General features: G+C 38.3%; 2 protein-coding genes across 16 annotated transcripts in view; both read left to right on the top strand.

Annotated features, from left to right (window-relative positions):
• The window catches only part of Alg9 (ALG9 alpha-1,2-mannosyltransferase), a 101,326-nt gene extending 77,819 nt beyond the window's left edge, over nucleotides 1–23,507 (top strand). For 5 of the 8 annotated variants that reach the window (XM_040285195.2, XM_078046983.1, XM_021732405.3 and 2 more), the window contains 2 exons: nucleotides 16,697–16,789; nucleotides 23,067–23,507. In XM_040285195.2, coding sequence (XP_040141129.2) covers nucleotides 16,697–16,789; nucleotides 23,067–23,232 — 259 coding nt within the window. In that variant the 3' untranslated portion in view covers nucleotides 23,233–23,507. Of the gene's footprint in view, nucleotides 1–6,999; nucleotides 7,119–7,391; nucleotides 10,648–16,696; nucleotides 16,790–23,066 lie in introns of those variants that run through there. The other 3 variants (XM_078046982.1, XM_013362375.4, XM_040285193.2) reach the window with 3 other exon arrangements.
• Nucleotides 23,508–23,644: 137 nt separating this feature from the next.
• Nucleotides 23,645–27,076, top strand: part of Ppp2r1b (protein phosphatase 2 scaffold subunit Abeta) — a 32,907-nt gene continuing 29,475 nt past the window's right edge. For all 8 annotated transcript variants that reach the window (XR_013437882.1, XM_078046975.1, XM_078046974.1 and 5 more), the window contains exons 1-3: nucleotides 23,645–23,806; nucleotides 24,548–24,638; nucleotides 25,049–25,149. Coding sequence is in view for 7 of the 8 variants with exons in the window: in XM_078046975.1 (XP_077903101.1) it covers nucleotides 23,693–23,806; nucleotides 24,548–24,638; nucleotides 25,049–25,149 (306 nt within the window). In the remaining variant the exon portion in view is untranslated. The remainder of the gene's footprint in view (nucleotides 23,807–24,547; nucleotides 24,639–25,048; nucleotides 25,150–27,076) is intronic.

Genomic DNA, 27,076 nt, shown 5'->3' with positions numbered 1-27,076 from the left:
AAATTCTCCCCAGCTCTGATAAATAGGGCTAGTAATTGAATTAGAAACATTCCAAGCTGTCAGCTAATTATGCTGTTCAGGCGATTGCTTTGTCCAGATCTGTTTCATCCTTGTATCGCTTGAGTGACTTTCTCACTAGGAGGGGAAATATTTCAGTTTCCATAATAGAGGTATATATTTCATGTCTCTATGATTTATGCTGTGCTCCCTAGGGTCATTTAGCTTTTCCCTTTATTGCAGACATTGTTGTGTGAGTTTTGATAGGCATGAATTTTATTCTAGTTTGTGATTCAATCTAATCTTTGCTTCCGCGCGTGTAAATGTGTGCACATCCATAGTATTCTGATACTCAATTGCTTTCTTCTTTCACAAAGGCAAATAACCAATTTGATTACCTTTTTTTGGTACTAGGGATTGAACTCAGGGGCACTCAACCACTGAGCCACATACCCAGCCCTATTTTGTATTTTAGTTAGAGAAAGGATCTCACTGAGTTGCTTAGTGCCTTGTTTTTGCTGAGGCTAGCTTTGAATTTGCCATGCTCCTGCCTCAGCGCCGCTGGGATTACTGGCGTGTACCAGCACAACACAATTTGATCATCTTTTTCCAACAATTATACAACAAATTCAAAATGCCCCAGTCATGCTTAACATATTAAAGCTATTAATGGGTAAAGAAATTAATCCAATAGAAAGTTTAGTTTGTTGGGGCTGGGGCTATAGCTCAGTGGTAGAGCGCCTGCCTCACATGTGTGAGGCACTGAGTTCGATCCTCAGCACCACATAAAAATAAATAAAGATATTGTGTCCAACTACAACTAAAAATAAAAATTTTAAAAAAGAAAGTTTAGTTTGTTAATTTAAAAAAGAAAGAAGGGCTGGGGTTATGGCTCAGCGGTATCGTACTTGCCTGGCGTGCATGAGGCACTGGGTTTGAGTCTCAGTACCACATATAAATAAATAAAGGTCAATCAACAAATTAATAAAAAAAAAGAAAGAAGTTGAGATTAGCAGCTGTAATGTTAGAAATTGAACATAAGCCAACTTGTTTTTTGGTTTAAAAACAAACAAAATATTAACAGAATTTTCTCATCCAGCTCAGAGATGAGAATGGTATACCTTGACTGGTTCCTTATTACTTCTAGAAGTCATTTAGTGGCTGTGCATGTTAAGATAGATGATGCTGTCAACACCCAGAGTTGGCAAGAGAAAAGGAGGCTCATTTTTGAGAGAGGGTTTCCTAGTGCCATACTAGAAAATAGATTCTTCTTAGCATCTCCTTATATTTAATCCCCACCTTTTATACAGTTTCATGTTCAGACTTAACTAGAAATGCCTCCTTGTTTTACAAGTACATTATTTAGAACTAGGTACTGATTACTTAATAGTTTTATTACTGAAGGAACATAGCAGAATTGGGTGTTTCTTGACTTTCTTGATGTATTGAAGTGAAACCCATGTTTGTCCTCAGCGAGATGGTTTTCCCAGACCACAGATTCTTGGATTTTGAATTCCTTATTGGCAATAAAAACCCTTTCTTGTTCATCATTGCATCTCTGGCACTTATTTAACTCATTCTTTTGCTGTAGTACTCAGTTACTTGGGGTTGAACTAAGTTGACTTAAATTAATACCTTGTTTGTGTAATATCCCTCCCTTGCTCTCTTCGTTCATCTGTTTGTTCATCCATTCATCCTTCCAACTTTTTTTTTAACATTTATTAGTGCCAGACACATATTGGTAAGTAAAGCAAACATGGTCCCTGAAGTCTAGATGTGTGGGTGGAAGGAAAGACAAAAAACCAAGTTAACCAACAAATAATTACAGATCGTGAAGAATTCAATGAAAGAATTTGCGAGGCACACTGAGACAGAATAAGTAAAAGTAGTGGAAACCTAGTATTTTATAGGATGGTTAGACATCCTCTCAAAGTAGGTAACTTTTAAGCTGAGACATGAAAAATGAGGTGGACTCAGACATTAGAAAAACAGATGGAAGGGTACTCTAGTCTGAGGAAACAGCATATTCAAAGGCCCTAGGAGTTGAAGGAATATGGTGGATATTTATTTTGGGGAGGTACCAGGGATTGAATCTCAGGGGCACTCAACCACTGAGCCATATTTCTAACCCTGTTTTGTATTTTATTTAGTGACAGGGTCTCACTGAGTTGCTTAGCACCTCTAGTTTACCTGCTGGCATTGAACTCTTGATCCTCCTGCCTCAACCCCCTGAGCCACTGGGATTACAAGCGTGCACCACTGTGCCTGGCTATTTATTTATTTTTGTTGTTTTGTGGTACTGGGGATTGAACCCAGGGTATTCTTCCTAAACTATATCCCCAGCCCTTTTTTATTTTTTATTTTGACATGAAGTCTTGCTTAGGTTGGCCTTGAATTTATAATTCTCCTGCCTTAGCCTCCTGGGGCTCTGGGGTTGCAGGTGCATGCTAGTATGCCCAGCAGGTACTTGTGTTTTTTGAGAATTGAAAGGTGGTTGGTGAGGTAGGAGCATAGAGGGGAAAGAGGAAAATGACAAGGTGGGGTGGGACCAGTAAACCATAAGGAGCTACATCCCCTATGGCATTGTAGTCCATGAGAAAGAATTTGGAATTTATTTAGTTTGTCTCTAGTTACTGTTGAGTGGACAGAGCATTTAACCTCAGACCCCCATGAATTTGGTTATGATTGGAGAAGTTGCTTTTTTCACTTTGTACCTTGGAATGTTGAGTGGATAAAATTAAATGATGTAGGTTATATGCTTTTTTGCAGCCTTCACAGTTCGATCACAGTATTATCATTTAGAACTTGTGTATCAGTGATTTAGTATTTAGAATATGCTAAATTATAGTTACATGTCGTCTGTATTCTTTTTCTTCCAAGTAGATTGTTAACCCTTAGAGAACAGACTTTTAGATTTACCTGGTCAGTATACAAAACCTTACACATAGTAGGCAAATAGGTTTTCTTAGGTTTTTTTTTTCTAAAGAATTTGAGGTTAACTTTTTTGAAATTTTTTTCTACTAATTGTATAATAATAAGTGTGTGTGTGTGTGTGTGTGTGTGTGTGTATATATTTGTACCCAGGGACACTTTATCATGAAGCTCTATCCACAGCTCTTTTTATTTTTTGAGACAGGGTCTCACACAGCTAACAAGGTTGGCCTCGAACTTCAGATCCCTCTGCCTCAGTCTCCCAAGTTGCTGAGATTACAGTGTGTATTACCATGCCTGTTTGTTACCTATTCTTATATATGTTTGAATTTTTCTGTTACAAATGGAAAACTAAGTTATTTGTGAAATAAGAAAATAAATAAATGAGATGGGGGACTGGAGTTGTGACTCAGAGGTAGAGCACTTGTCTAGCATGTGTGAGGCCCTGGGTTCGATTCTCAGCACTATATAGAATAAAAAAAAAAAGGTTCACTGACAGATTTAAAAAAAAATACTTGAAAAAAATTTAAAAAAAATAAATGAGATGGTATAAAGTAAAAACTAAAACTACTATATCATAGGGAGTGCATAATTTTTAAAAAATATTTTGTTTTAGTTGTAGTTGGACACAATACCTTTATTTTTTATTTTTATGTGATGCTAAGGATCAAACCCAGTGCCCCACATGTGCTAAGTGAGCGCTCTACTGCTGAGCCACAACCCCAGCCCCAATAATTTTTGTTTTAATTGATATTGCTAGAATTGCCTTTTTAAGTGGTTGTGTGGATTTACATTTTCACTGGTAATGTCACCAGTATTTGATATTGATCAGATTTTTTAACTTTTGTAAGCCTGATTATTGAACATTATATCTAGGTTTGCATTTCTGTGACTACTAGGAAGATGGAGCATCATTTTAGGTATTGGTCATTTGCATTTATCTTCTATTTATATCCCTTATCATTTTCCCCAAGTTTCTTGTCTTCTTATTTATTGCAGGAACGTTTTATATGTTGTAGATAGTAATCCTCAATTCTATGTATTGCAAATATTTTCCCTAATCTCTGCTTTTATCTTTTTTCAGTTGAACATTTGTACTAAAAAATAATGCATAGGAGTTTTTCTTCCATTTTAGCCCAGTCAGCATTTTTGATGATGGTATGTCCTTTGTGCAGCCCAAGATAGTTTTCCAAAATATCTTTGGAACTCCCTGGCACAGTCTGTCAGCATACCAGGAAAATAGTCATCACCATCTACTGTCTCAGTCCAGTGGACTGTTTTTATACTTTTAAGCTATTTTATATGTAACTTACAAAAGTAAGAATAAAAGGATAGGGCTGGGGATGTGACTCAAGCGGTAGCGCGCTAGCCTGGCATGCGTGCGGCCCGGGTTCGATCCTCAGCACCACATACAAACGAAGATGTTGTGTCCGCCGAGAACTAAGAAAAAATAAATAAATGTTAAAATTCTCTCTCTCTCTGTCCCCCTCTCTCTCTCACTCTCTCTTAAAAAAAAAAAAAAGAATAAAAGGATAACAATTTTTTTCATTTGAAAATGTAATAATAACTTAAATATAACAACTTTTTCCATATTCTTGTAATTGTAAACACACATATACCACTGAAATGAACATTGTCCCTGAATGCAACTAACTACTCATTAGCTGTCATATTTCCTTTGTTTTTTGGAAGACTCTTAAAAAGAATAAAATTGTAAATAGAACTCCTCCCCAATAGCAAGGAACTTCTCCAAAAAAGAAACTATAAAATTACACTTGGGTCCAGTGAATTCTGATGTCATACCAAGGGCTGAGTTGATAAAAAATACATAATGAATATATTGATAAAGCTTTTTTTTTTTTTTGTGATGACGTCTGGAATGGAAATAACTCCTAGGTTTGCAGGAGTTTGCTCTAGCTTGTATGTTTATGTTCTGATCATCACCTTACCTGTGCATCCTGAATAAAAAGAGTAAACTAACTTCCTTTTGTCTGAGGCAGGTGCTTCCTCTTCCTGTTCATTCTGTTTTCAGCGGCCCTGCATTATCTTGTGTGTCCCTCCTCTAAGCCTCTTTTCTCTATCAAAGCCCTTGAGCTGTTAGTTGCTGAAGTGAAGTGCATCTCCGAGCACAGGGCACTGCCAGCATCCCAGTTGGGAAGTATTGCTAAGAGGTGTGTTTGCCAAGCACACGATATCATTGTGTGCAGGCATTGCAGGAGTCTGCCAAACCTAGAGGTAGGCTGCCAGTACAAATGCCACGTTGACATGACATTTACAAGTTTAGAATTTGGAAAAAGACTGGCAGTGGAACACCCCTGAGCAATCTCATTTAGGGTGGCAGTAGGTGGGCCAACTTTAGATTCTCAGACTCGGAAATTAGTCAGGAAGTAAAGCTTCATATAGAATTTGAAGCTGTTTCAATAAAAGAAAATAAAATCATGGCATTTGCAGGTAAATGGATGGAGTTAGAGAAGATAATGCTAAGTGAAATTAACCAATCCCAAAAAACCAAATGCTGAATGTTTTCTTTGATATAAGGAGGCTGATTCATAGTGGAATAGGGAGAGGGAGCATGGGAGGAATAGATGAACTCTAGATAGGGCAGAGGGGTTGGAGGAGGAGGGAGAGGGCATGGGGTTATAAATGATCATTATGATCCAAAGTACATGTATGAAGACACTAATTGGTGTGAATATACTTTGTATACAACCAGAGATATGAAAAATTGTGCTCTATATGTGTAATAAGAATTGTAACACGTTCTGCTGTCACATGTAAATTTTTTAAAAGTAAAAAAAAAAAAAAGAATTTGAAGCTGTCACTACAACTTTTTTCTAGGAAATGATAGATTCTTTTTGCCTATTCCTGGGATGTAGGATAAACTATAATTGTTAAGCATGCAGACTCTAGAATTAAGCCTGGATGTGAATGAGTCTCCATCATTTACTGGATGATCCTGAACAACTTACTTAACCTGTGTGACTTGGAGCAAGTTTGAACCTCAGTTTCCCATCTATAAAAGAGGGGCTGGGATTGTGGCTCAGCAGTAGAGTGCTCGCCTAGCACATGTGAGGCCCTGGGTTCAGTCCTCAGCACCACATAAAAAATAAATAAATAAAATAAAAATATTGTGTCCAGTTACAACTAGAAAATAAATATTTAAAAAAAGAGGGCTAAAAATGTCACTTTGTTCATAGGGTTAGCAGATTGATTGAATTACACATTTAAAAGCAAATTTTCTGCACTTATTACTTTCTTAAGAAACTCTTGAGAAATTCAGGTTTTCAGTTTTCCTATTTCAGTGATAAGTAGATACAATTTTCCAGAGACATGTGTAGACTCTCAGGATACAGATTTCTTTACCTATCTAGAAAAATTCAGAGCTGGAGTCAGAATCATTACAGTATTGGGCATCACTACATTTTCTATCACTACATGTAGTAACCATTTGGGTGTTAAGAATTCATTTCAGGAATAGCAGCCCTTTGATTGACCTAGAACTCTTTTATGGCACAGTTTATGCAAAATGAAGACGTGAGAGCTATTTTGAAGGGCATACCGTAATTTATTAGGGAGACTGTTTGTCATGAGTAACAAGGTACTTGTTCTTAAGTATTTTATCATGATCTGTTACTTAAATAACAGGGCTTTTATGTTTTATGTGCTGTTTGTATAAGATGTAATCCTCACAGGGGAAGAACTGGGGAATGTAGTTGACCAAACTATTCTGTGTCCATGTATGAATATATTACAGTGCATTCTATTTTTATATATAATTGTAATATACCAATTAAAAATAAGTAAATAAATAGAAAGAAGACCAGTAAAGTAGAGGAAGAGATCAGTGGGAAGGAGGAAGGGAGGGAAAGACGTAGCACTGGGGATTGAAATGGAGCAAACTTTCTTATGTGCATTTATGGATATGTCAAAATGAACCTCACTATTGTTGTATAACTATAGTTCACAAATAAAAACATAAAAATAATCCTTAAAATAGAGTTTCCTTTAAGTATCATTAGTATATTCTCCCAAGTGATAAATTTTTCCTTTTTTTTTTTTTTTTTTTTTCAGATCTTCAAAGCTGCTTCGGGCATTCTATGTCCCTTACCTTTCAGATCAGTATACAGTGTATGCAAACTACACTATCCTTAAACCCCGGAAGACAAAGCAAACCAGGAAGAAAAGTGGAGGTTAGCTACACACCCATGGTCCCAAAGGACAACCATCTTGTTAATTAGTGATTCCTCTGACTCCCTCCAAGTCATTGCCTGTAATATTTGTAATAAAAGTCATCTGACATGAATACTGGAATCTGGGTGTTTTGGGCTAGTCATAGTTGCATTTGCTTCTAGTCTGTCTCTGTTCTGCATGTGAACTTCTTGCAGATAGAGAAAGACCCTGAAGCAGGGAGAGATATATTGCTCCATATCTCATTGTCTTTCTTCTATTAAATTATTCACTAGACCGGAGAAGAGCAGAATCACCTTACAGGAAGAATTGAAAGTCCCTGGACTGGATGCCTATGTTAAGCTGTTCTCCACACTCTGGCCTGGCATCTGAGAACTAGCAAGGCTCTCTTAGGCCATGTGGGCTCCTCCACCAAAGCTGTTGGCAGTCCTAGCAGACCTTGTTCAAATCCTAGTGCCGAAATTGAGCATAGCCTACTTGCCAACTGACATGTCCTTTTCATCTCCAGCAAGACAAAGCTTCTATCAAGCACTTCACAGGACTAGTACCCTGTCCTGGAGCTATCTCAGGAAAAAGGCTACCATTTGAGGAACTGTGACCTGATTTTATTATATTTGATGCCTCTAATTTTCATTTTATTTCCTTTACAACTAACTTTCACTGTATGGTTAGTTTTTTGTTGTTATTGTTATTTTAAGTTTTAGCATGCTCTATAATTCTAAACTTCTCTGTATAAAGGAATCAACAGACTAAAATATAACTGAGTAGGGCATCATTGACAAAATTTGGTTCTATCAGTTGGTAGATTTGGATGACATTCATGTTTTTAAGTAATGTATTCTAAGACCATTTCTGAAAAAATTAAGTATTTTTTTTTGTAACAACCCTAGTGAAAAGGACTAGTATATAATTATAGTACCTATTTTTCAGCTCTATTATAAGCACATCCTGCATGGGGCACTTCTAGGCAAATAGGCAATGATAAGGACCCAATTAAAATGTAATAAGTGTATACTATTACTTTACCTTTACATTGTATTTCACAGTTGACAAGACACTTTCCCAACATCTCATTTGGTCCTCACAATCAGTGTGAGGTAAACAAGGCAGGTGATTTATCCCCATTTTACAGATGAAGAAAAAGACTAAGGATTGGAGGTGAAGTGACTTGCCTGAGGTCACAGTCAGTAAGTAGTTGAGCAGGGGCTAGCTAGAACCTATGTTGCCTGACTTTTCTCATCTAGTGCTTTTCCATGCTTCCTCAACTGTGAAAACATACTGATGATGAGGTTGACCAGAGACCTGATTGATAGTGTAACTTTCTATTTTAAGGAAGAATTTTATTTATATTTCTTTGAGTTCTTTGGAGCCTTCAATCTGCCTGAATGTTAGATAAACCAACAAAGCAGTGCTCTGTGATATTGCCAGGCCCATGGCCAGAAAGTACTGCTTATTTTGGAAGTCATGTTCTTTTGCAGTCACACAGGATCCAACTATCAGTACTATTTCTATTGTCCATTGGGGGCCACGTTATAGGTGCCTTATTTCCTTAAAAGTCAATGTTTTTGGTATCTGAAAACAGTGAATCTTTAGTTTTTCCATCTTTTACTTTTCAAGAAAAGATCTTCCCCACAGGAACTGAACCCAAGAAAGGAGAAGATGTGATAACAGGAAAAATGGGAGTTATAATTAAAAAAAAGTCTCTCTGGAGATTCATGCTAAAGGAATATCTGAGCTAGAGTTGAAGCACTGGAAAGGTAATAGGTATAGATAGTAACTAGAAAGTAAAGATAGACTGAAGTCCCACTTGTTTGAAAAATCTCTGGCTTTTAATTTTCAATATTTGATTACTGTTTCCTAAAGCAAATAGTGAATATATGATCTGCCCACAGGACAGGGAACTGTAATTGAAGCATTTTGCCTACTTACTTGTAAGTAGAAAAGTTCAGTGATGGAGGTCAACAGAGAGTGCTTTTTTTTTTTTCCCTAATGAAAGTGGTACAGTAGCTCTGTAGTAGAGCATATGCTTAGCATGGGCAAAGTTCTGGGTTCAATTTCCAGCACAGAAACAAAAAAGAGGTAGAATGCTGATGATTTTATCATCTTGTTTATTTTGGGGAAAAAATATTTAAAAAGACCTTTTAAGCAAGAACTTAATTATAGCACCAAAAAAAAAAAAAAAGTCCAGAATTGATTCAGGGCCTCCTTGGGAATATCAGCTCAGCTCCTATCCCTTTGAAAACCTTATTTTGGCTTTCTCTGTTCTATGTAACTTTAGTGAGAGCACAACAAATTGCAGAGCACTGTGCCATCTGCTATAGGTAAGGAATTCAAATTGAATGCTTTTTGTGTGAAAGTGTTTTTTGTTTTTTTTTTTGTGTGTGTGTGTGTGTGTGTGATATTTTAAAATGTCCATCTCTTAGCAATACAGGGATGTTAGCTTTACCTCATCTGGTCAGGGTAGCATTTCTCCTCCAAAGAGTCAAAATTCAGTTTGTGTTAACTCCTCTGATCCGGTAAAGAAAAAGTATCTAAGATACTTATTATTCCAGAGATTATTAAATATTGAAGAATGAGGACTACAGATTATTCATAATAGACCTTGATTGTAAGCCTTTAATTGTGGCAAATCTAGGATTCTCTCATCTCCAGCTCTCGGGCAGCCATCTGAAACTGAATTTTGTGACACTTAGTACCAGCCATTACTGAACCAGTCTGTGTGGTAGACACCTATAACCAAAACTTACCTCTCATCTGGTAGGTGTCATCTGATAAAAAAGAAGACAGGTCATTTTAATCTTTTGGGATAATCAAGCAAATTGGAACCCATTCTTTTTATTACTGAATTCAAGTTTAGAAGCAGATTCTTTGATTCAAATCAAGGTAATTCTTGATCCCAGCTATTTATTTAGGTCATACATTCTAGTGTGAATTTCTGAGAAAAAACTTTGAACACCCTATGTATTTCTGCAGCATGAGATCTGGGGTAAACAATCCTTTCTTGTATTTTGCATTTCCTGAGATTTATAGAAATAAGAATTCACTGTGATTGTATACTCACATGGCCATACCAGGCAGCCCTGCTCTAAATTTGGTTAATTTTAGTTCCTCTAATGAGAGAAAAGAGGCATAATTAAATCTTGACTCCCACAGACATAGTAAATCTCATGTGTTAATCCATTCTTATACCCCTACATTAAATGCCTTGACTAAAGCAGATAAATGGACATGGAACTTAGCTTTAATTTTTTTGCAACAGAAAGATCAAAATTCCATATGGCATTGTTGGATATTAGAGGCTCTCTGGTGTATTTGTAAATCTGAATGTTGCCTTTAATTTTTTCAATCTATTTAATCATGTGATTTATGCTGCAAATGAAATCAGGAAGCAGTACAGTGTGGAAGCAAGAGTATTATCCAATTCATTTGTCTTCCTGATCTTGTACTTTATTTCTTGTGTCAGTGTTTACATGCCATACTTAACTGTATTTTCTGTGAAAGAAAATGTTAAAATAAATCTTGACACTTTAATTTTCCTTTTCTTAGGTGATATGTTTTCTTTTGCTTTCAGCTTTTAAATCCTACTTCCCTAAAGCCTACCCTTCGATGCACAAACTTTCCTTCTAGCAAATAGTCCAGAATATTTGTCCTGAAACTTTAGGATGAAGCCTTTGGGAAGCTCAATGAGGGCTAGTTCTTTTTTTTATGGAAAAAAAAACAGTTCTAGCAGGACTTACTTAATGTTTGAAAACCATACCTAAAAGAGATGAAATTCCTAGATCTATGTTAAGTTTTTGGATTGAGAATATTTGGTCTGTGAGATTCTACTTTTCAGAGAAATTCTGATCCAGCTATATCTAACATTTGGATAATTTCCCTGTTGTTGAAGGTTGTCAGGAGGAATAAAACATTTTTCTAAACAAATTTCTAACATCATCCTATACCCTCCACCTCATATCTAATAATTACTTCTAGAAGCCATCAGGTTTTGTACCATTGTAATCGTTTTTCTCCCCATAGGACCCAAAATGACCTTGAGATTTGGTTTATTCCTCTCATGTTGTTTAGGAGGAGAATGCCTTTATTAATTGAGTTCAGCAGGGAGAAAGTCACAGCCTTAATTTTTTCCCTCTGTCTAGAATACCATCTTCTCTGTTACTCCTTTAGGTCTGAGTCTTTTCTAAAAAGCCTTTCTAGACTTCACACCCTGTGATTTCTTCCTTTTCTGAACCCTGTTGGGTACACAGTATCTTTACTAGGGCATAGAACTTGAATGTAGAAACCTTGTCAGCCTGTCTCCCAAGAACATTGTTCACACATCTGAGATAAGCACCTTGCCATGCTTCTGTGCATCCCAGTGTTTAACAAGGTTTCTTGTACACTTTGGTTCTATCCATGTTTATTGACAATGAAGAGCAAAGACACTTGGAACTAATAAACAACTGTTAATCTGACTTTGGGATGGATTCTTGGACCATAGAAAATATAGCACTTCATAAGTCCTGCAAGTCCTGAAAGGGCAATTTATTTATTTATTTATTTGTTTGTTTGTTTGTTTATTTATTTATTTATTTATTTATTTATTTATTTTTATTGGTTGTTCAAAACCTTACAAAGCTCTAGACATATCATATTTCATGCATTAGCTTCAAGTGAGTTATGAACTCCCATTTTTACCCCAAATACAGATTGCAGAATCACATCGGTTACACATCCACATTTTTACATAATGCCATACTAGTAACTTGTATTCTGCTACCTCTGAAAGGGCAATTTATGAATGAGGCTTCGAGTGTGTATAGTTCAGTAATTCTCCTGAAGTACACAGTCTTCTGTACAAATTCCTCAGGGTAACTTGTAAGTAGAGAATTTTTTTCCCTTGAATATTTTTATTATCACTTGATTTTGAAGCATCATACCTATTGCAGGAGACTTTCTGAATGTGTGCGTGTGAGCAAGCCTGGCCTGCAGGTGAGAGTCCTACTCACAACATGCCTCACTAGGGAAAGGGTGTCTGACACAAGATGACTTTGTAGTCACATATTCAGATCAAATAATATTAAGTAGTAAGTGATATTTTAAAAATCTGTTTTGCCTGTCTTCAGCTGTGGAATTCACATAGACCTGACATTTAAACAAATTATAACTGACAAATTTGATAAATGAGGGAAATCATTTATCAAAAATCAAATTAGGGATATGAGATTATGGAACTGTAGTGATAAGGACAGACTAAAAATTTCCTATTGTAGTTTTGCAAAATAAACAGCTCATGTTTAAATTAATAATTGGGAAAAAATAACAATTGGGTTCAAGTAGCATTTTACCAGAATATCAGCCTTTATTTATCTTCTTAAAATGTAAGTGAATCTTCGAATACCTTTGTGAAATACTTCAAGAGAAGTAGAGATTTTTGGTTTTGCTTCTAATTTCTGGGTTTATTCTGTCATTCCGTGCTTAGACATAAAAGCATAAATCAGGTGACTTCCCAATGGTGCTAATAGCCAAAAGTGCGTGATTTAAGACAAACTTCTTTTTTTGTTTTGTTTTAGTTGTAGTTGGACACAATACCTTTATTTATTTTTTAGTACCTTTATTTTATTTATTTATTTATTTATTTTTATTTTATTTATTTTTTATGTGGTGCTTAGGATTGAACCTAGGGCCCTGGGCCACAACCCCAGCCCTAAGATAAGCTTCTGATGAAGGTTTTCCTAAGACCTACAACCATGGATTCCAGAATTACCTACCTCAGGAGGGCTGTTTGGTCTTTTGCTTGCAGAAATAGTGTTTGGCAACTGGTGCCCTTGACCTTTGATTTGTCATTTTAGCTCAGAGTTCCAAGTTGCCAAATGAGAATGGGCTGCTTTTCAATTTGATTGCTTGCTACTTCAGCAGGGTTGTAGTCAGTGCTGGAAAGTTGTACTCTATGAGGCAGCTATTCTCAGCCAGAGTTGCATAAGAGAGTTACCTGGGGACCTTTTTTAAATTATTTTATTTTTTTACCTGGGTACCTTTTAACATTGACACTCTGGTTGACCCCAAGGAATTCTGAGTTATTATCTAGGTATGAGTCCAGGCACCATTACTTTTAAAAAATGCCAAGGTGATTGAGCATATTGGTACACACCTATAATCCCAGTTTGAGGCCAGTCTGGGCAAAATAAAAATAAAATAAAAAATAATAAAACTGTTTGGGAGTGTAGCTCAGTGGTGAAGCACTTCTGAGTTCAATCCCCAGAACTGCAAAAACAAAAACAAAACAAAATCTCTCTAGATGATTTTTCTGATTGTAGCTAGAGTTGAATACCACTGCTATTGACAAAGACTACAGGCAAACCTCACAACAAAGATCAAAGATAATTAAACAGGAAGAATACTTCATGGCTTTTTCTAATTCTAATCTAATTCTGGTTACTTAGGCCTTCATGTAGGCCTCTTTCCCCTCACAGCCCCTTTTCTTTACCTACTCTGACCTGTCAAACCTTACTTGCCCTATCTCCCATGCCCTTTGGGCCCAACTTGCCGGGAAACAATTAACTAATATGGTACTGAAGTACACTAATGGATGTTAATAATTCACTGCAGTTCTCCTCCCATTGATTCTCATCTGAGTACATTGAATGATAATACATCTGGAAAAAAAAAAGATAACTACAGTTTTGGCAATTTCAGACCTATTCAGTGCCGTTTATTGATTGATTTATTAGGAAAGACTTCCTGCCTTCAACCCTAACACTTGGTACTACTTAGCCTACTCAGGTAGGACCTGTGGCTGTATTGAGTAGGATAGTGGGAAATAAAATGTGGATATTAAGCTCTTCATATAGCTCAGGACACACTGGGGAAGTCAGCTTTTATAGTTTTAAAAAACATTAGTTCTGTTTATTTGAGATGAGTACAGTAAAGACCTTCCTTTGTTCTTTTGCCACTGCTCTGTTGAAAGAGCTTCCCTGGGGCTGCTACTACCCCCTCACACATGAGAGCAAAGGTTAATCTCATTTTGAGAGAAATGACCTAAAATGTGTTCAGTCACCCAACAAGAAGACACCATGTTCCACTTATAAGTTGGTCTCACTTTTTTATTGTGTCCCTATTAAACTGTGTCTCTAACCCTCCCTGGTATTTCCTATACCTCATTCCAATTCTTTTCTTGCCAGTGAACTTTGTGGAGATGTAGGAAAGGAGGCTGATTTTTTTAGTGCTACATTTATAAAAGAATCTTAAGAATTTTTCTGACTGTCCTACTCCCATTCCTTGTCTTTTTCTATATTTGTGTTCTTATAGCCTGTGATTACTAGAGATATTCTAAAAAAAAAAAAAAAAAAAGCAGTACCAAAGTTTAAATTTGCCATAAGATTTTTTTGTTGTTTATTTTGCTGTCTCACAACTTTAGGCCACCTTGTCTGCAATGCCATTGTAGAGGATCCTCTACTGTCCAGCAGAGGGCATCCTACTCTCACTAAAAACTTCAAAGCGTCTTTCCCTCCTGCAATGTAGTTTGTTTCAGTATTTTGTATTCATGGTGTAATTTCAATATGTAAATTGTATTTTTTTTTTAAGAATCATGCACTCTACACTGCTTTCTTATAACCTTTTAACAGTTGCAAAACTTTCTTGAAGAAAACCATATCCACAACTTAGCAGGGGATGAATTGTCCATCCTAACAGTGATTCCTTGGTTGGTAGATGATCTATAAGCGGACACTTGATTATATATGTACATAATAAAAGATATGTATTTAGTTGAAGGGGGAAATATATCAGCCACCTGCCCATTTTCAAATTTTCATATGAGAGCAAACCATATCACATACACATTGCTACCTTTACCACTGCTAATTTACTGGCATTGTCAAAGACAAAGGATATATAAATGTCTAAGTTTTTCTCCTTCAAATGCCTAAACATCATCTATAGCTCAGTAGTTTAATGGAGGGCAATAACATTTAGCAGGTTCTGAGACCTGTGAAAGAAAGACCTTAGGATATCTTCATGTTCCCCATGCCTACACCATGTTGTGAAGAGTGAACATTTGCAGAAGGAAGTAGAATTTGCTTTTTTTTCCCGGGGGGTGGGTATCAGGGATTGAACTCAGGAAAACTTAACCCTTTTTATTTTTTATTTTGAGACAGGGTCCCCTTGAGTTGCTTAAGGCCTTGCTAAAATGCTGAAGCTGTCTTTGGACTTGCCATTCTCCTGCCTCAGCCTTCTGAGTCTCTAGATTACAGGAGTATGCCACTACACCCGGTTAAACTTTGTATTACAAAAGTGTCAGATAACCCACCTAGACAGATTTGGTCCTTGAGGAATAAGGTCAGCTCTGCCAGATATAGAATGGGGATCCCCTTCTTCATGTGTGTGACACATGACACCCTCCTTTGAGCGTAACATTGGAAACATGGGGACTATGTGGGTTTTAGGCTGGTATTTTGTTTGTTTGTACTTTTTTGTGTGTATGTACTATTGGAGATTTAATCCAGGAGCACTCTACTACTGAACTACACCCCCAGACCTTTTTATTTTTTTATTATTTTGAGACAAGATCTCACTAGATTGCCGAGTTTGTCCTTGAAATTGTGATCTTCCTGCCTCAGCTCTGAAGTCACTGGTATTATAGGCGTGCAGCACCATGCTATATATATATCTCCTCTAGATTGTCAGATTTGCTCTGTGGAGAAATAATGCAAATAACAATTAATACTTAAGAAGCATTTGGGCTGAGTGTTAGAGCAATTGCTTCTGCATAACACCATGTGCAAGACCCTGAGTTTGATGCTCAGCACTGCAAAGAAAAAGAAAGAAAATGTTTGCTTTATGTCAGGAATGATTTAATTTGCTTCTTCTCTCATAATCCTTACAACAATTTTATGAGGTAATAACTATTAACCTCTTCACATTAGATGGGGAAACTAATGCTCAGAGATATGTGTTTTGCCCAAGATCATCTAGGTAGAAAATTGCAGACTGGGATTCAAACCCAAGCAGTCTGGTTCCAGAACATCTCTTTTTAACCATGATCTATACTTCCTGAATTATGAACTCTTTGTCATCATCCTTGTCCTGATTGTTGCTGTTTTGTGGTGCTGGGAATGGAACCAGGTCCTTGCCCATCCTAAGCTTCACCATTGAGCAATATCCCCGGCTCATTTTGACCTCTTTGAAGTCCACAATCTTTGACTTCCTTTCTGGATGTTATGATAGACAACCTGGAAGGATTAGATGGATAGAGAGAACAGGATCTAGTCAAGGTTTTTTTTTTTTTGTTTTTTTCTTTTTAAAAAATCCTCTTCTTAATCCACTTTCCATAACCAGAGCCTGAAGATTGTCTTCTGAAGACACAGTGTGTAGATAGTACATTCAATCTTTGTAGGGGCTTTTCTAGAACACTGTGGGGCCCAGCTAATTTTAATCACATAGCTAGATCAAAGAGGGAGCTAATTTCCTGAAGTCCTAGAAGTTAGTGGAAATTCCAGTTTCTGATTACAGACCCAGCAGGATTTCTGCGGAGATATGAAAGGCATGTCCAGGGGATCTTGGCAGTGAGCCTTTCTCACTCCTGTGACTTTTCTCCTAACAGTTCTTTGGGGAGATCAGAAAAGGAAGCAGGAAGGAATATCATCTTCAGGGGAGACTCCAACCACAGGCTTTCTGGAGAACAGGAATGTTTTAAGTAAGTCCTGCCTTTGTGAAATCAAACTTCTGTGTAGCTGGAGCCTGAGGCAGTGTGCCAGCTGCTGAGAGCTCTGCTTACGTTGGCTGGGTCTAGTGCAAGACATGGTGATAAGAGGCTTGCAAAAGTAAGAGACAGGAAGCAAATCTGGCCTGTACCTTCTGGATATAGCAGGGCCCTAACAAGGAATAGCTGGGCAGGAGAAATCTATTAACTACATATACATCTGTGGATGTCATAGGCAACAATAGCCAGGAGGAAGCAGAGGAGCCTGCAGTATGGTAACCAAGACCAAAAGGTTTGTTTAATAGGTAATAATCTTCATGGTTCAGAATTAAAAAGCCTAGATGCAATGGGGTATACAGAATTGAATCCTGCAACAGAAAAGGGGCAACAATGGGAAAATGGATGAAATTTGAGTAAAGTCCCAGATTTGGCAAGTAGAACAAAATAAGGTACAAATCTATGCATTGAAAAATCTCCTTTGTCTGTTTCCCACGTACGTAGTTATTTTACCATATCAACCAGTGTTACAAGTACATGTCCTTCTAGAGTTTTTAAAAATACATATACAAGAACATATGTGTGTATTCTTTTTTAAACAAATGGTAAGATACTATATGTACTGTCTTGGTTCTCACTTAAAAAAAAATTAAGATTTTTTTTCCCCCCCGATGGTGCAGGGGATGGAACCACCCAGGGCCTTGTAATGCTAGGCAAGTGCTCTACCACTGAGCTATACCCCCAGTCCCTAAGAGAATTTCTGATATCTATTAAAATCAAATTATCCACTTAGGAGGAATCTATTCTGAACATTTGCAGCTCAAATTATACCTGCAACTTCAATAAAACTATATACCCTGCTTTTTCACTTAATACTATAACAAATTTTTGTTGAGCTATGTATAACATCCAGCAAGAAAACCTGGGGTCCTGTCTGGAAAACATTAGAGCCTATAGCAGGACTTGGAGGCCAAGACTTTTGAGAAAGGTCCGTGTGCTTGTTTGATCATCTTAAGTCTACCACAGTGGGTAGAGGAAGTCTAATTCTGGCTGCTGTTCTTGGGGAGTTGGGGTGCATTCCCACCTTAAGCATAGGTCTCCAGATGTTCTCTTTTTGTGTTTGGCATGGGCACCAGATTCAGTGAGTCCTTGGTAATAAGTGACACAACTTCTAACATTTATGTAGTGTTTTCTATTAACAAAGCACTTAATGTTGTGATCATATTCCTCACAACTCTTGAGAGGTAAAATTCCTATTCTACAATGTAAAAAAAAGTCTTATAGAAAGTCTTCTAGAAGGCCTTGAATCAAGTCTTCTGAGTCATGTACCCTTTTCATTCTTTCACACAGTCTTCCCTGTTGGCGAAACTTGATTGACCAGAATGTTTTCTTACCTGCTTCTACTTTCTCAGTAGATAATTACTATTGGTGGCTAATATTTGAGGCTTCCTATTGCCAGGCACTAATTAAGCACTTTATATGAATTTAATCTTCTTATTAACCACATAAAGGTAAGCTTGACAATTCCACTCTATAGAGGCAAAACCCAAGATTCAGAGAGGATACATTTCTTGCCCGACTTTACGCAGCTAATAATTGGCACAGCTGGAATTCCTTCCTTCCTCTCCCCTACCTGCCTCCAGACAGAATCTTACTAAATTTCCCTGGCTGGTCTCGAATTTACAATATTCTTGCCTCAACCTCCCCAGTCACTGGAATTATAGGAGTGTGCCACTCAATCTTCCCTGACTTCCAGAGCATCTTCTCTTAACGACTGTATGTACTGTCCTGAACTAGAACTGACAGTTCCATTTCTTTAATTTGCTTGTTCCAAAACTTCAAGCAAAGTTTTGCTCTGGAAAACCAAATTTAAACGAAGTCATAAGCTGTGGAATAGTAGGGTCAAGGCAGGGAGTAGTGATATGACCTGATTATGATTTCCACAGCTTCATCTGATTAAATTGTGTGACTTCAGGTAAAGTCTTTTTTTCTTTGTTAGAGAATTCCTGTCTATAAAAAGTAGGATGAGAAATTTGCCCCCAAAGTAAACAGAGAAGAGAAAAAAGGCAAAAATATTGAGGGGAAATGAGTTCCACAGAATGATGACATTGTTTGCATAAATATAAACTTAAGATATCATTAATTGATAATTACTACTTTGTAATGATTTAAGTATAGACCCGGGAATTAGTTTACCAGGGTCATCTCGCTAAATGAATACAGTTGTCACCTCCTTATCTGAGGGTTCTGCACCCATGGATTCAATCTACCATGAAACAAAAGTATTTTTCAAAAAATTATCTGTGCTGAACATGGAAAGACTGTTTTCCTTGTCCTTATTCCTTAAACAATATACCACAGCAACTATTTACATAGCTTTGACATTATATTAGGTATTATAATTAACCTAGAGATGATTTAAAGTACATGGGGAAGACATATGTAAGTTATATGCTGTTTTGTAGAAGTGGTTTCAGCATCCTAAGGTTTTTGGCATGGTGAGGGGGTCCTAGAACTCATCAGATACTGAGATACCTAGGAATGACTGTAGTTGGAAAGTACCTCTATGTGCCTTAAGTTTTCTGTACATGAACTAGGCCATCTGCCACTCTCTTAATGGCCCTTTCAATAGGACAATAGTCTGGTCTGCCCTGAGAGAACCACCCACAATTCTCCTGCAGCTTATCTTCTCTCCACTGGCTGACTCTGGATCAGATCAGCATTTTTTTTTTATTATTAGTTACACATGACAGTACAATGATCTTGATATATCATACATTTGAATCAAATGGGGTATAATTTCTCATTTTTCTGAGTGTACAAGTTGCAGAATCACATTGGTCATATAGTCATATAGTCATATATACATCCAGCAATACTATATGAGCACCTATTTGTAAATCCCCATCACTGTAAGAAAGAAGTAAGCTTACTAAATATGCATCGAGGGGCCCAGAGAGGATGATAATGATGTCATTCAGATTCCTCAGAATTGATCCTTTTCTCTTGTGACATACTGAGAGCTGTTTTACACCCAAGAGGTGATGGCTGTCAATTCCACCTGCTGTGCCTCCTCATATTATTGATGTTTTATCTTATGGGAACTGGGCAAGTCCAAACCTGTCTTTCCTGGATTCACCCTGGATGAATGAACTGCACATGGGTGTCAGAACTCAATGCTTTTGTGCCGAGAATGTCATTGTTTCCTGAGGGCTGCCTTAAATCCTCAACCTAATCTCAGCCAATGCCTCCGGTGCTCCCTGGTCATTAGTTTTTAGTGGTGAGTGAGGAAAGTAGAGAGGAGGCCAAAGGGAGCAGTAGAGAGGAAAGGAAGATGTGGAGATTGCTCAATGCCACAGTACTGAACTGGTAGAGCTTGGCTACCTTCCAGGAATCCAGCAAGATGGATCATCTTGTTAATCTGGTAGAATCCATAGCTAATAGAAACAGAACTGCTTATTGAGAAGCTAAAATTATTGTTTGCTTTTATTCTGGGCAGAAGTGACCTCCAAAGATTCTTTTCAGTCCTGAATAGATGTTTGTTCATTGACATGGAAATTATTTTTCTAAGTGAGCTTTTTAAATGGATGTCTTTCAAATGTCAATTCATGTTAGAATTACTAGGGAGCACTGTAAAACATCTGGCTCCATTCTTAGGGACTCTGATTCAGTCGGTCTAGAGAGGAGGCCAGGAATCTGCATTTTTTTTTTTTTGGTACCAGGGATTGAACCCAGGTGTGCTCGACCACTGAGGCATCCCCAGCCCTGTTTTTGGTTTTGTTTTGAGACAGGGTCTCACTAAGTTGCTCAGGGCCTTGCTAAATTGCTGAGGCTGGCTTTGAACTAGTGATCTTCCTGCCTCAGCCTCCTGAGCAGCTGGGATTACAGGCATGTGCCCCCACTCCCAGCAGGAATCTACATTTTTAACAGACATTTTAAGTGATTTAGATGGTAAGCAGACCACACTCCACCAAACACTGTCTTGGCCCAGTTTTTGAAATAGCTTCTTTCTTTCATAGTCTGTTTGATCACTTTCTTTATTGAAGGATTTATTGGCATTTCCATGTTTATTACCTGAGTTATTCTCACAGCATCACAGAAACTAGAGCAGGAACCAGAAGTGGTTAGCTCTATTTTATTGAGAGTGAGGGGGCGTAAGGTACAATTGAGGCATAGGGAGAGGTAGGTCACCATGAGTCAGACAGCAGTGGGAATTGAAGTCCAGCATTGATGACTCTAAAACCAGACAATTTTCTGGCGCCTATTTTCTCAGCTTGTGATTTCATATTTAATCATAGTTATTCTTTAGGTCTCCAGTTCATTGGCTTGGGTAAGCAAATCATATCTGAATTTTAAACAATATAGCTTAGCATCTGTGTGTCAGTTTTTGTTAGCCTATTAGCTTCTAAGCTGAGCTAATATCAGCGATGATATATGTGGAACTGACTTAATCTGCTCTCTGAGCTTGCTTCCTTTGTCATTTCTGAAGACTTCTTACATAAAGTAAAAAGGATCAGATTCATCCTTTCCATAACAGTAGGAACTCTCTCTGATCTTCTAACTGGTAAAGTACTAAATGTAAAAACTCTTATCCCTCTGTCTCTCAAATTTGAGTAGTATATGCGTCATTTTATATATATATATATTTTAGGCACAGTTGGACACAATGCCTTTATTTTATTTACTTATTTTTTATGTGGTGCTGAGGCTCAAACCCAGGGCCTCGCATGTGCTAGACAGCACTGTATCGCTGAGCTACAACCCCAGCCCTATGGGTCATTTTTAAAGGAAAAAAAATTCTGAAAACTCTCAGTCAACTTAAATTATCCTGACTATAATGTAACTTAAATTTTAATGTAACTTAAATTTAAAGCTAGGAATATAATGTTCTTTTATTTTTTATTTGTAATTCTCATACAATTACAAAACCAAAACAGACTTACAAATGAAATACAATCACAAAACTAATACTGGCATGGTGTGGTGGTGCATGTAATACCAGTGGCAGGGAGGCTGAGGCAGGAAAATCACAAGTTTAAAGCCAGCCTCAGCAAACTTGAGGCACTAAGCAACTCAGTGAGACCGTGTCTCTAAATAAAATACAAATAGGGCTGGGGATGTGGCTTAGTGGTTGAGTGCTCCTGAGTTCAATTCCTGATATAAAAAAAACCAAACAAACCAAAACCCCCACAAAAACAAAAACTAATAATATTCAAGTTATTAACATGAAAAATGATGTCTTTTGCTAAAACAAAAGCATTTCTTATATTGTGACTATGATATTGCCTGTTAAAGTTCAGCTTATTTTGAGTTCACCAAATGACCTATGATATCTTAATTTCCTCACCTCTTTTGGAACTATTGAGACCACACAGTCCTGTGACATCATGTGGCTTTTATTTTGTGCTTAAAAGCATCTTTTTAATTTTAAATCTCTCTCTTCTTTTCTCATTATCTCAGAACAATCAAAACAGTACTGAAATACACAAGTAGATGTAGGTTCTGAACTTATGTCGCAATACTGACTTACAGTCATCCTAATAATCTGAACATGCTTATGTAAATCTAAAAAATTATAAAAACTAAAAGTAAAACACTAGAGAATACATCTACCCAGAACTAATTTGAGAAAAACTGTTCTGATTCCCAAACTTTGACTACTACTAAAGGCTCTGTCACATGGAGATGTGAGGAGCATAGTGAAGAGAAGAATGTGGTTTTTGTTGACTTCCCAGAGGCTCATGCTTTTAAAAAACTCTCCTAAATTTATTTATTAGCAATTTTAGTTTTATTACATGTATAATCATTTCAGAGCTTATCATTCTAAGTTGCTTAAATTCCACTCCAAAACAAACAGACAGGACATTTTAGTTATTTTGTGCTGACCTAAAAGGGTAAGGGAAGACTTTCCATAGCTTTGTAAGAAAAAACTCCCAGATCTTGTCTCTTCCAACTGCTGCCTTTGAGGACTCTTGGAGGTCTGGAGAGGCCAATTTAGGACTTATTGTACAAGCAAAGATTCTACCCCACCCAATTTGGAAGGATTAAAGCTTGTCCTAGTTTTGCTTGATTGTTGTACTTCTTGCATGCTAAAGAGCTAAAAAATGGGAGGAAGAAAATACAACAGAAGGCACCATTCCAGTACCAAACTGAAAAGAAACACAAAAACAAGAGAGCAGCATGTTTTCAACAGCTTGCGTGGAAAAAATATTGACTGGGGAGTTTGGACAGCACTGTTCATTTTCTCTCACCGCCCGCATTATTTGTCTTTCAGAGCAGGAGCCAGGCCAAAGGAAGAGGTGGAGGGGGTTCTGTGGAGGCTTGAGGCCAAGAGGGGAAAATTAGGGCTGGCGACCCAATGGCTGGGCGCCAGGATTAAGCCAGAGGAGACGCTAAAGCCTTTATCCTCCTGGCCTCGGGCACCCTCTTTGGCTGCCTGAGTCCTGAGCAGGCACAACACGCATCACTCAGGTAAGGTTGCTTCAGACCACAACGGCCAGGATGAATCCCTGCCCCTGTTTCTTTCGGCTGGGTAAAGGTCACAAGGGTTCCATTAGCTTTCTTAGCCCACCTTTTAGGAGTTCAGACCTACACCTCCTGCAATGTGGGTCGGGAGAGAGACTCCATCGAACCAGTTTAGTTCTCCCACCCGCTTGGAAGATAGGCACCAGTCTCGGCCCAGCCCTCCTAGGCGCGGGGCGGGGGCGTGGCCTGGGCGCGGGGCGTGGCCTGGGCGCGGGGCGTGGCCTGGGCGCGGGGCGGGGCCTGGTCGCGGGGCGGGGCCTGGTCGCGGGGCGGGGCCTGGGCGCGGGGCGGGGCCTGGGCGCGGGGCGGGGCCTGGGCGCGGGGCGGGGCCTGGGCGCGGGGCGGGCGGCGGCGACCAGCCGGAGAAGAAAGAACATGGCGGGCGCAGCGGGGCCCGGGACCGGCCTGGGGGCAGCGGGCGGAGATGGAGATGATTCGCTATACCCGATCGCAGTTTTAATCGACGAGCTCCGCAATGAGGATGTGCAGGTAATGGGCTGAGGCCGGGGAGTTGAGTTGGGCCCAGCAGGGAGTGTGGTTGGCGCCGCGATGGTGGAGGCCCACGGGTTGAGAGACTGAACTCGGAGCAGAAACTTGAGGGGGAGGCGAGGAAGGACTCTCGGGGGTCTATGATGGCCGCTCTCGACCGTCCTTGGGACCTCTCCCGTACCCTTTCCCCGGGTCTGTGAGGCGTTGGCTTGGTGCCCATCAGTGCCTGGCGACCGTAGGACAACCGGCTTCCCGTCTCCGTGCTCCTTCCGTGCTACGCCGCGTCCAGCGCTGGGCCGGCGTCTTGTGGATGAGCCGTCGCGAGCGACTGGGGCGGCCTGCGGGTCTCAGGATGCCAAAGGGGCCCGTTGAAGTTCAGTGTAATGCCTTCCTCGGTCTTGGAAACTGGCCGGGCTTGTTGGGTGGAAAGAAGGTAGGGATGGCTGATTAACCCAGATGAGTCGGTGTATCAGCTGCGATGAAATTTTTCTTTGAAAAGGCAGGTGTATTCAACCGTTTCATGTGCTTCACTACTGCCAGAGTTTGTTCTTTTTAAAATTATCTCAGTTCTTGAGTATTTTCATTCAGTCCTTTCTCTTATGGGCTCTTCAGTGTTTTGCCTAGGAAATCTTTATTTTTTATACCCGCGTGCCCTCATCTCAGATGTTTGCCCCTTTTGTTTTTTGGTCTGAATTGCAGTCATTTCTTAGTTTGTTCTTATTTCCATTTTCTTTTTTAAAGCTCCGTCTCAACAGTATTAAGAAATTATCAACAATTGCTCTAGCACTTGGAGTAGAAAGGACCCGAACTGAACTGCTGCCATTCCTTACAGGTATGTATGTGTCTTTGTTTAAAGAAAGGCATGGACATTCTATTTTCCAGTGACTTTCAAAACTTTTTTTTTTTTTTAGAGTTTGTTACCCAGCATATCATTAAGTACAAAATTGATCATGGTGCTTTCTGTGCGAAAGAAATAAAACATATTGTAATGTTAATAGCTAGGTATATTCAAACATTACTCATTCAGCTAGTGGGAAAGTAATTGATCTGGGAGTAAGATTTTTTAGTTCTGTAAAACATATTCATGAAGACTATTGATAAAGAATGAAGAAAATGCTGTTAGGATTTTGACTAGACTATCTTACTATCTACATGTTGACTCCGTTTCTGTTTTTGTGTGTGTCCTGCTTGGGGCCATCCTTCTATTCTTATTGATGAGTGTCTGGTTGTTGTCATTTCCAGATACAATTTATGATGAAGATGAGGTACTGTTAGCTCTTGCTGAGCAGCTGGGAAATTTTACTGGCCTAGTGGGAGGTCCTGACTTTGCGCATTGTCTGCTGGTAAGTACTTATCTCCTGCCTAGCCTCCTTCTAGAACTTTTGTGGTATAAATGACACATTGTTTGGTGATAAACACATCAGCATTTTTTATGCAGATCATTTTATAGGTGCATAATCATAATGTTAGCCATTGAGAGAATAAATAATTTCTTAATTTTTCTGACTGAATATAAAAACTTCACCTTTCTGCTTCTATAAACTTATTAGTGTAGAGGAGGGGAGGAAAAAGATTTGATTGTTTTCCTCATATTGGAAGCCTTAATTTCATCTAGCAACATTTTGTCTTTAATTGTTCTTGTAACTTTTTCTTCTGACTTTGTGAATTTGATAAGTTCTATTTAGTTAACATTTATGGAAAGCCTAGTGTGTAAGGCACATTGTAAGTTATAGTATAAAACCAGTATGAATTGAAAGAGGGTTTTGTCATTATGTGTAGACAAATTATTACTATACAGTCTTAAATTGGAAAATATAAACACATGTAAAGTACCCAAGTAATAGCAAAAGGGGATTAATTTAGCATCTATAGTTTCCTTCCACTATTCCCTCCCTCCCACTCCGGGAAGACTTCTTGGAAAATGATGTCTATGCTAGGTTTTAAAGGATGACTAGGAGTTCAGCAGTTAAACAAGGTAGGGATGTATGCTTCAGAGCTTTAAATATTGTCTATGTGAAGCTGGCTCTTGTGATTTTTTTTTTTTCAACATGTAACCATTTTATGGAACTCCAGAGATAAATGGATTAATAGACAAGTATAGATTTATACAGATCAGTAGATTTAGATATATACTATATATATTTCTAAGTATGTCTGCCTGTGATTTTTCTACTTGAATGTCAAATAGATACTTCAAACTTAACTGCTTAAAACAACTCAGTTTTTCCTCACAAATATGCCTCTTATTTAGTTATATCACCACAATATCACCACTATATCACCCAGCTACACAAGCCAAAATGTAGATTTCTTTTTCTTTTTCTTTTTTCAGTGCTGGAGATCAAACCCAGTAAATCATAGCTTCTAGTGAGCCACATGATCAGGGTACATAACTGATTTTCTACAGTGTGGTTGAACTGTGATTGTTTGGTAGGTTAGGTATATTCAAGGCATTTTCAACTTTCAGTATTTTCAATTTATGAAGGGTTTATTGGGATAATTCCTTTGGAAGTGGAGGAGCATCTGTAGTTTCCTTCCACTATTCCCTCCCACTCCTTCAGTTTATTTTTCACCTAACATATGTGTCACTCTGCTGTGGTTTCAGTAAAATCCAAATTCCTTAGCTTAAAAGACCTTTCTATGACCTGCCTCTATAGGCTTATCATACATCATGCTTCCTCTTCATAACTTCATTCCAGTCACATTGGTCTTCTTTTTCTTCAAATAAACCAAGATAATTATTGCCTTAAGACTTACTTTTAAGTATTTTCTTTATTCTATTTCTCTATGGAGTATCATTTACCTACCAACTGATTGTCATTCCTCCATTAGAATGTAAATTTCCCTAGAGTAGGGAACCTGTTCACATATTTCTTCTGTATCTTCAGTGCTAGAACATAACAATAATTGTGTATTGAAAGAATGAGTTTTGTAGACTTGGATTTGTGAAAGTTGTTGGGTTTAAAACTTCTGGAGAGCCGACCATGGTGGAGCACATGGTGGTGCAGCTCCCAGCAGCTCAGGAGCCTGAGGCAGGAGGATTGCCAATTGAAAGCCAGCCTCAGCAAAAGCCAGGTGCTAAATAGCTCAGTGAGACTCTGTCTCTAAATAAAGTAAAAAATAGAGCTGGGAATGTGACTCAGTGGCTGAATGCTCCTCAGTTCAACTCCCGGTACCCTGTCCACCTCAAACAAAACAAAACAAAACAAAAAACAAAACTTCTGGAGAATGAAGAGTTGGGGCTAGAAATAATCAGGTAGTCAGGGGCCA

Source organism: Ictidomys tridecemlineatus, chromosome 4, assembly GCF_052094955.1.
Source record: "Ictidomys tridecemlineatus isolate mIctTri1 chromosome 4, mIctTri1.hap1, whole genome shotgun sequence".
Lineage (NCBI taxonomy): Eukaryota > Metazoa > Chordata > Mammalia > Rodentia > Sciuridae > Ictidomys > Ictidomys tridecemlineatus.
The sequence above is the reverse complement of the archived record's forward strand: the minus strand, read 5'-3'. Positions and strand labels throughout refer to the sequence as shown.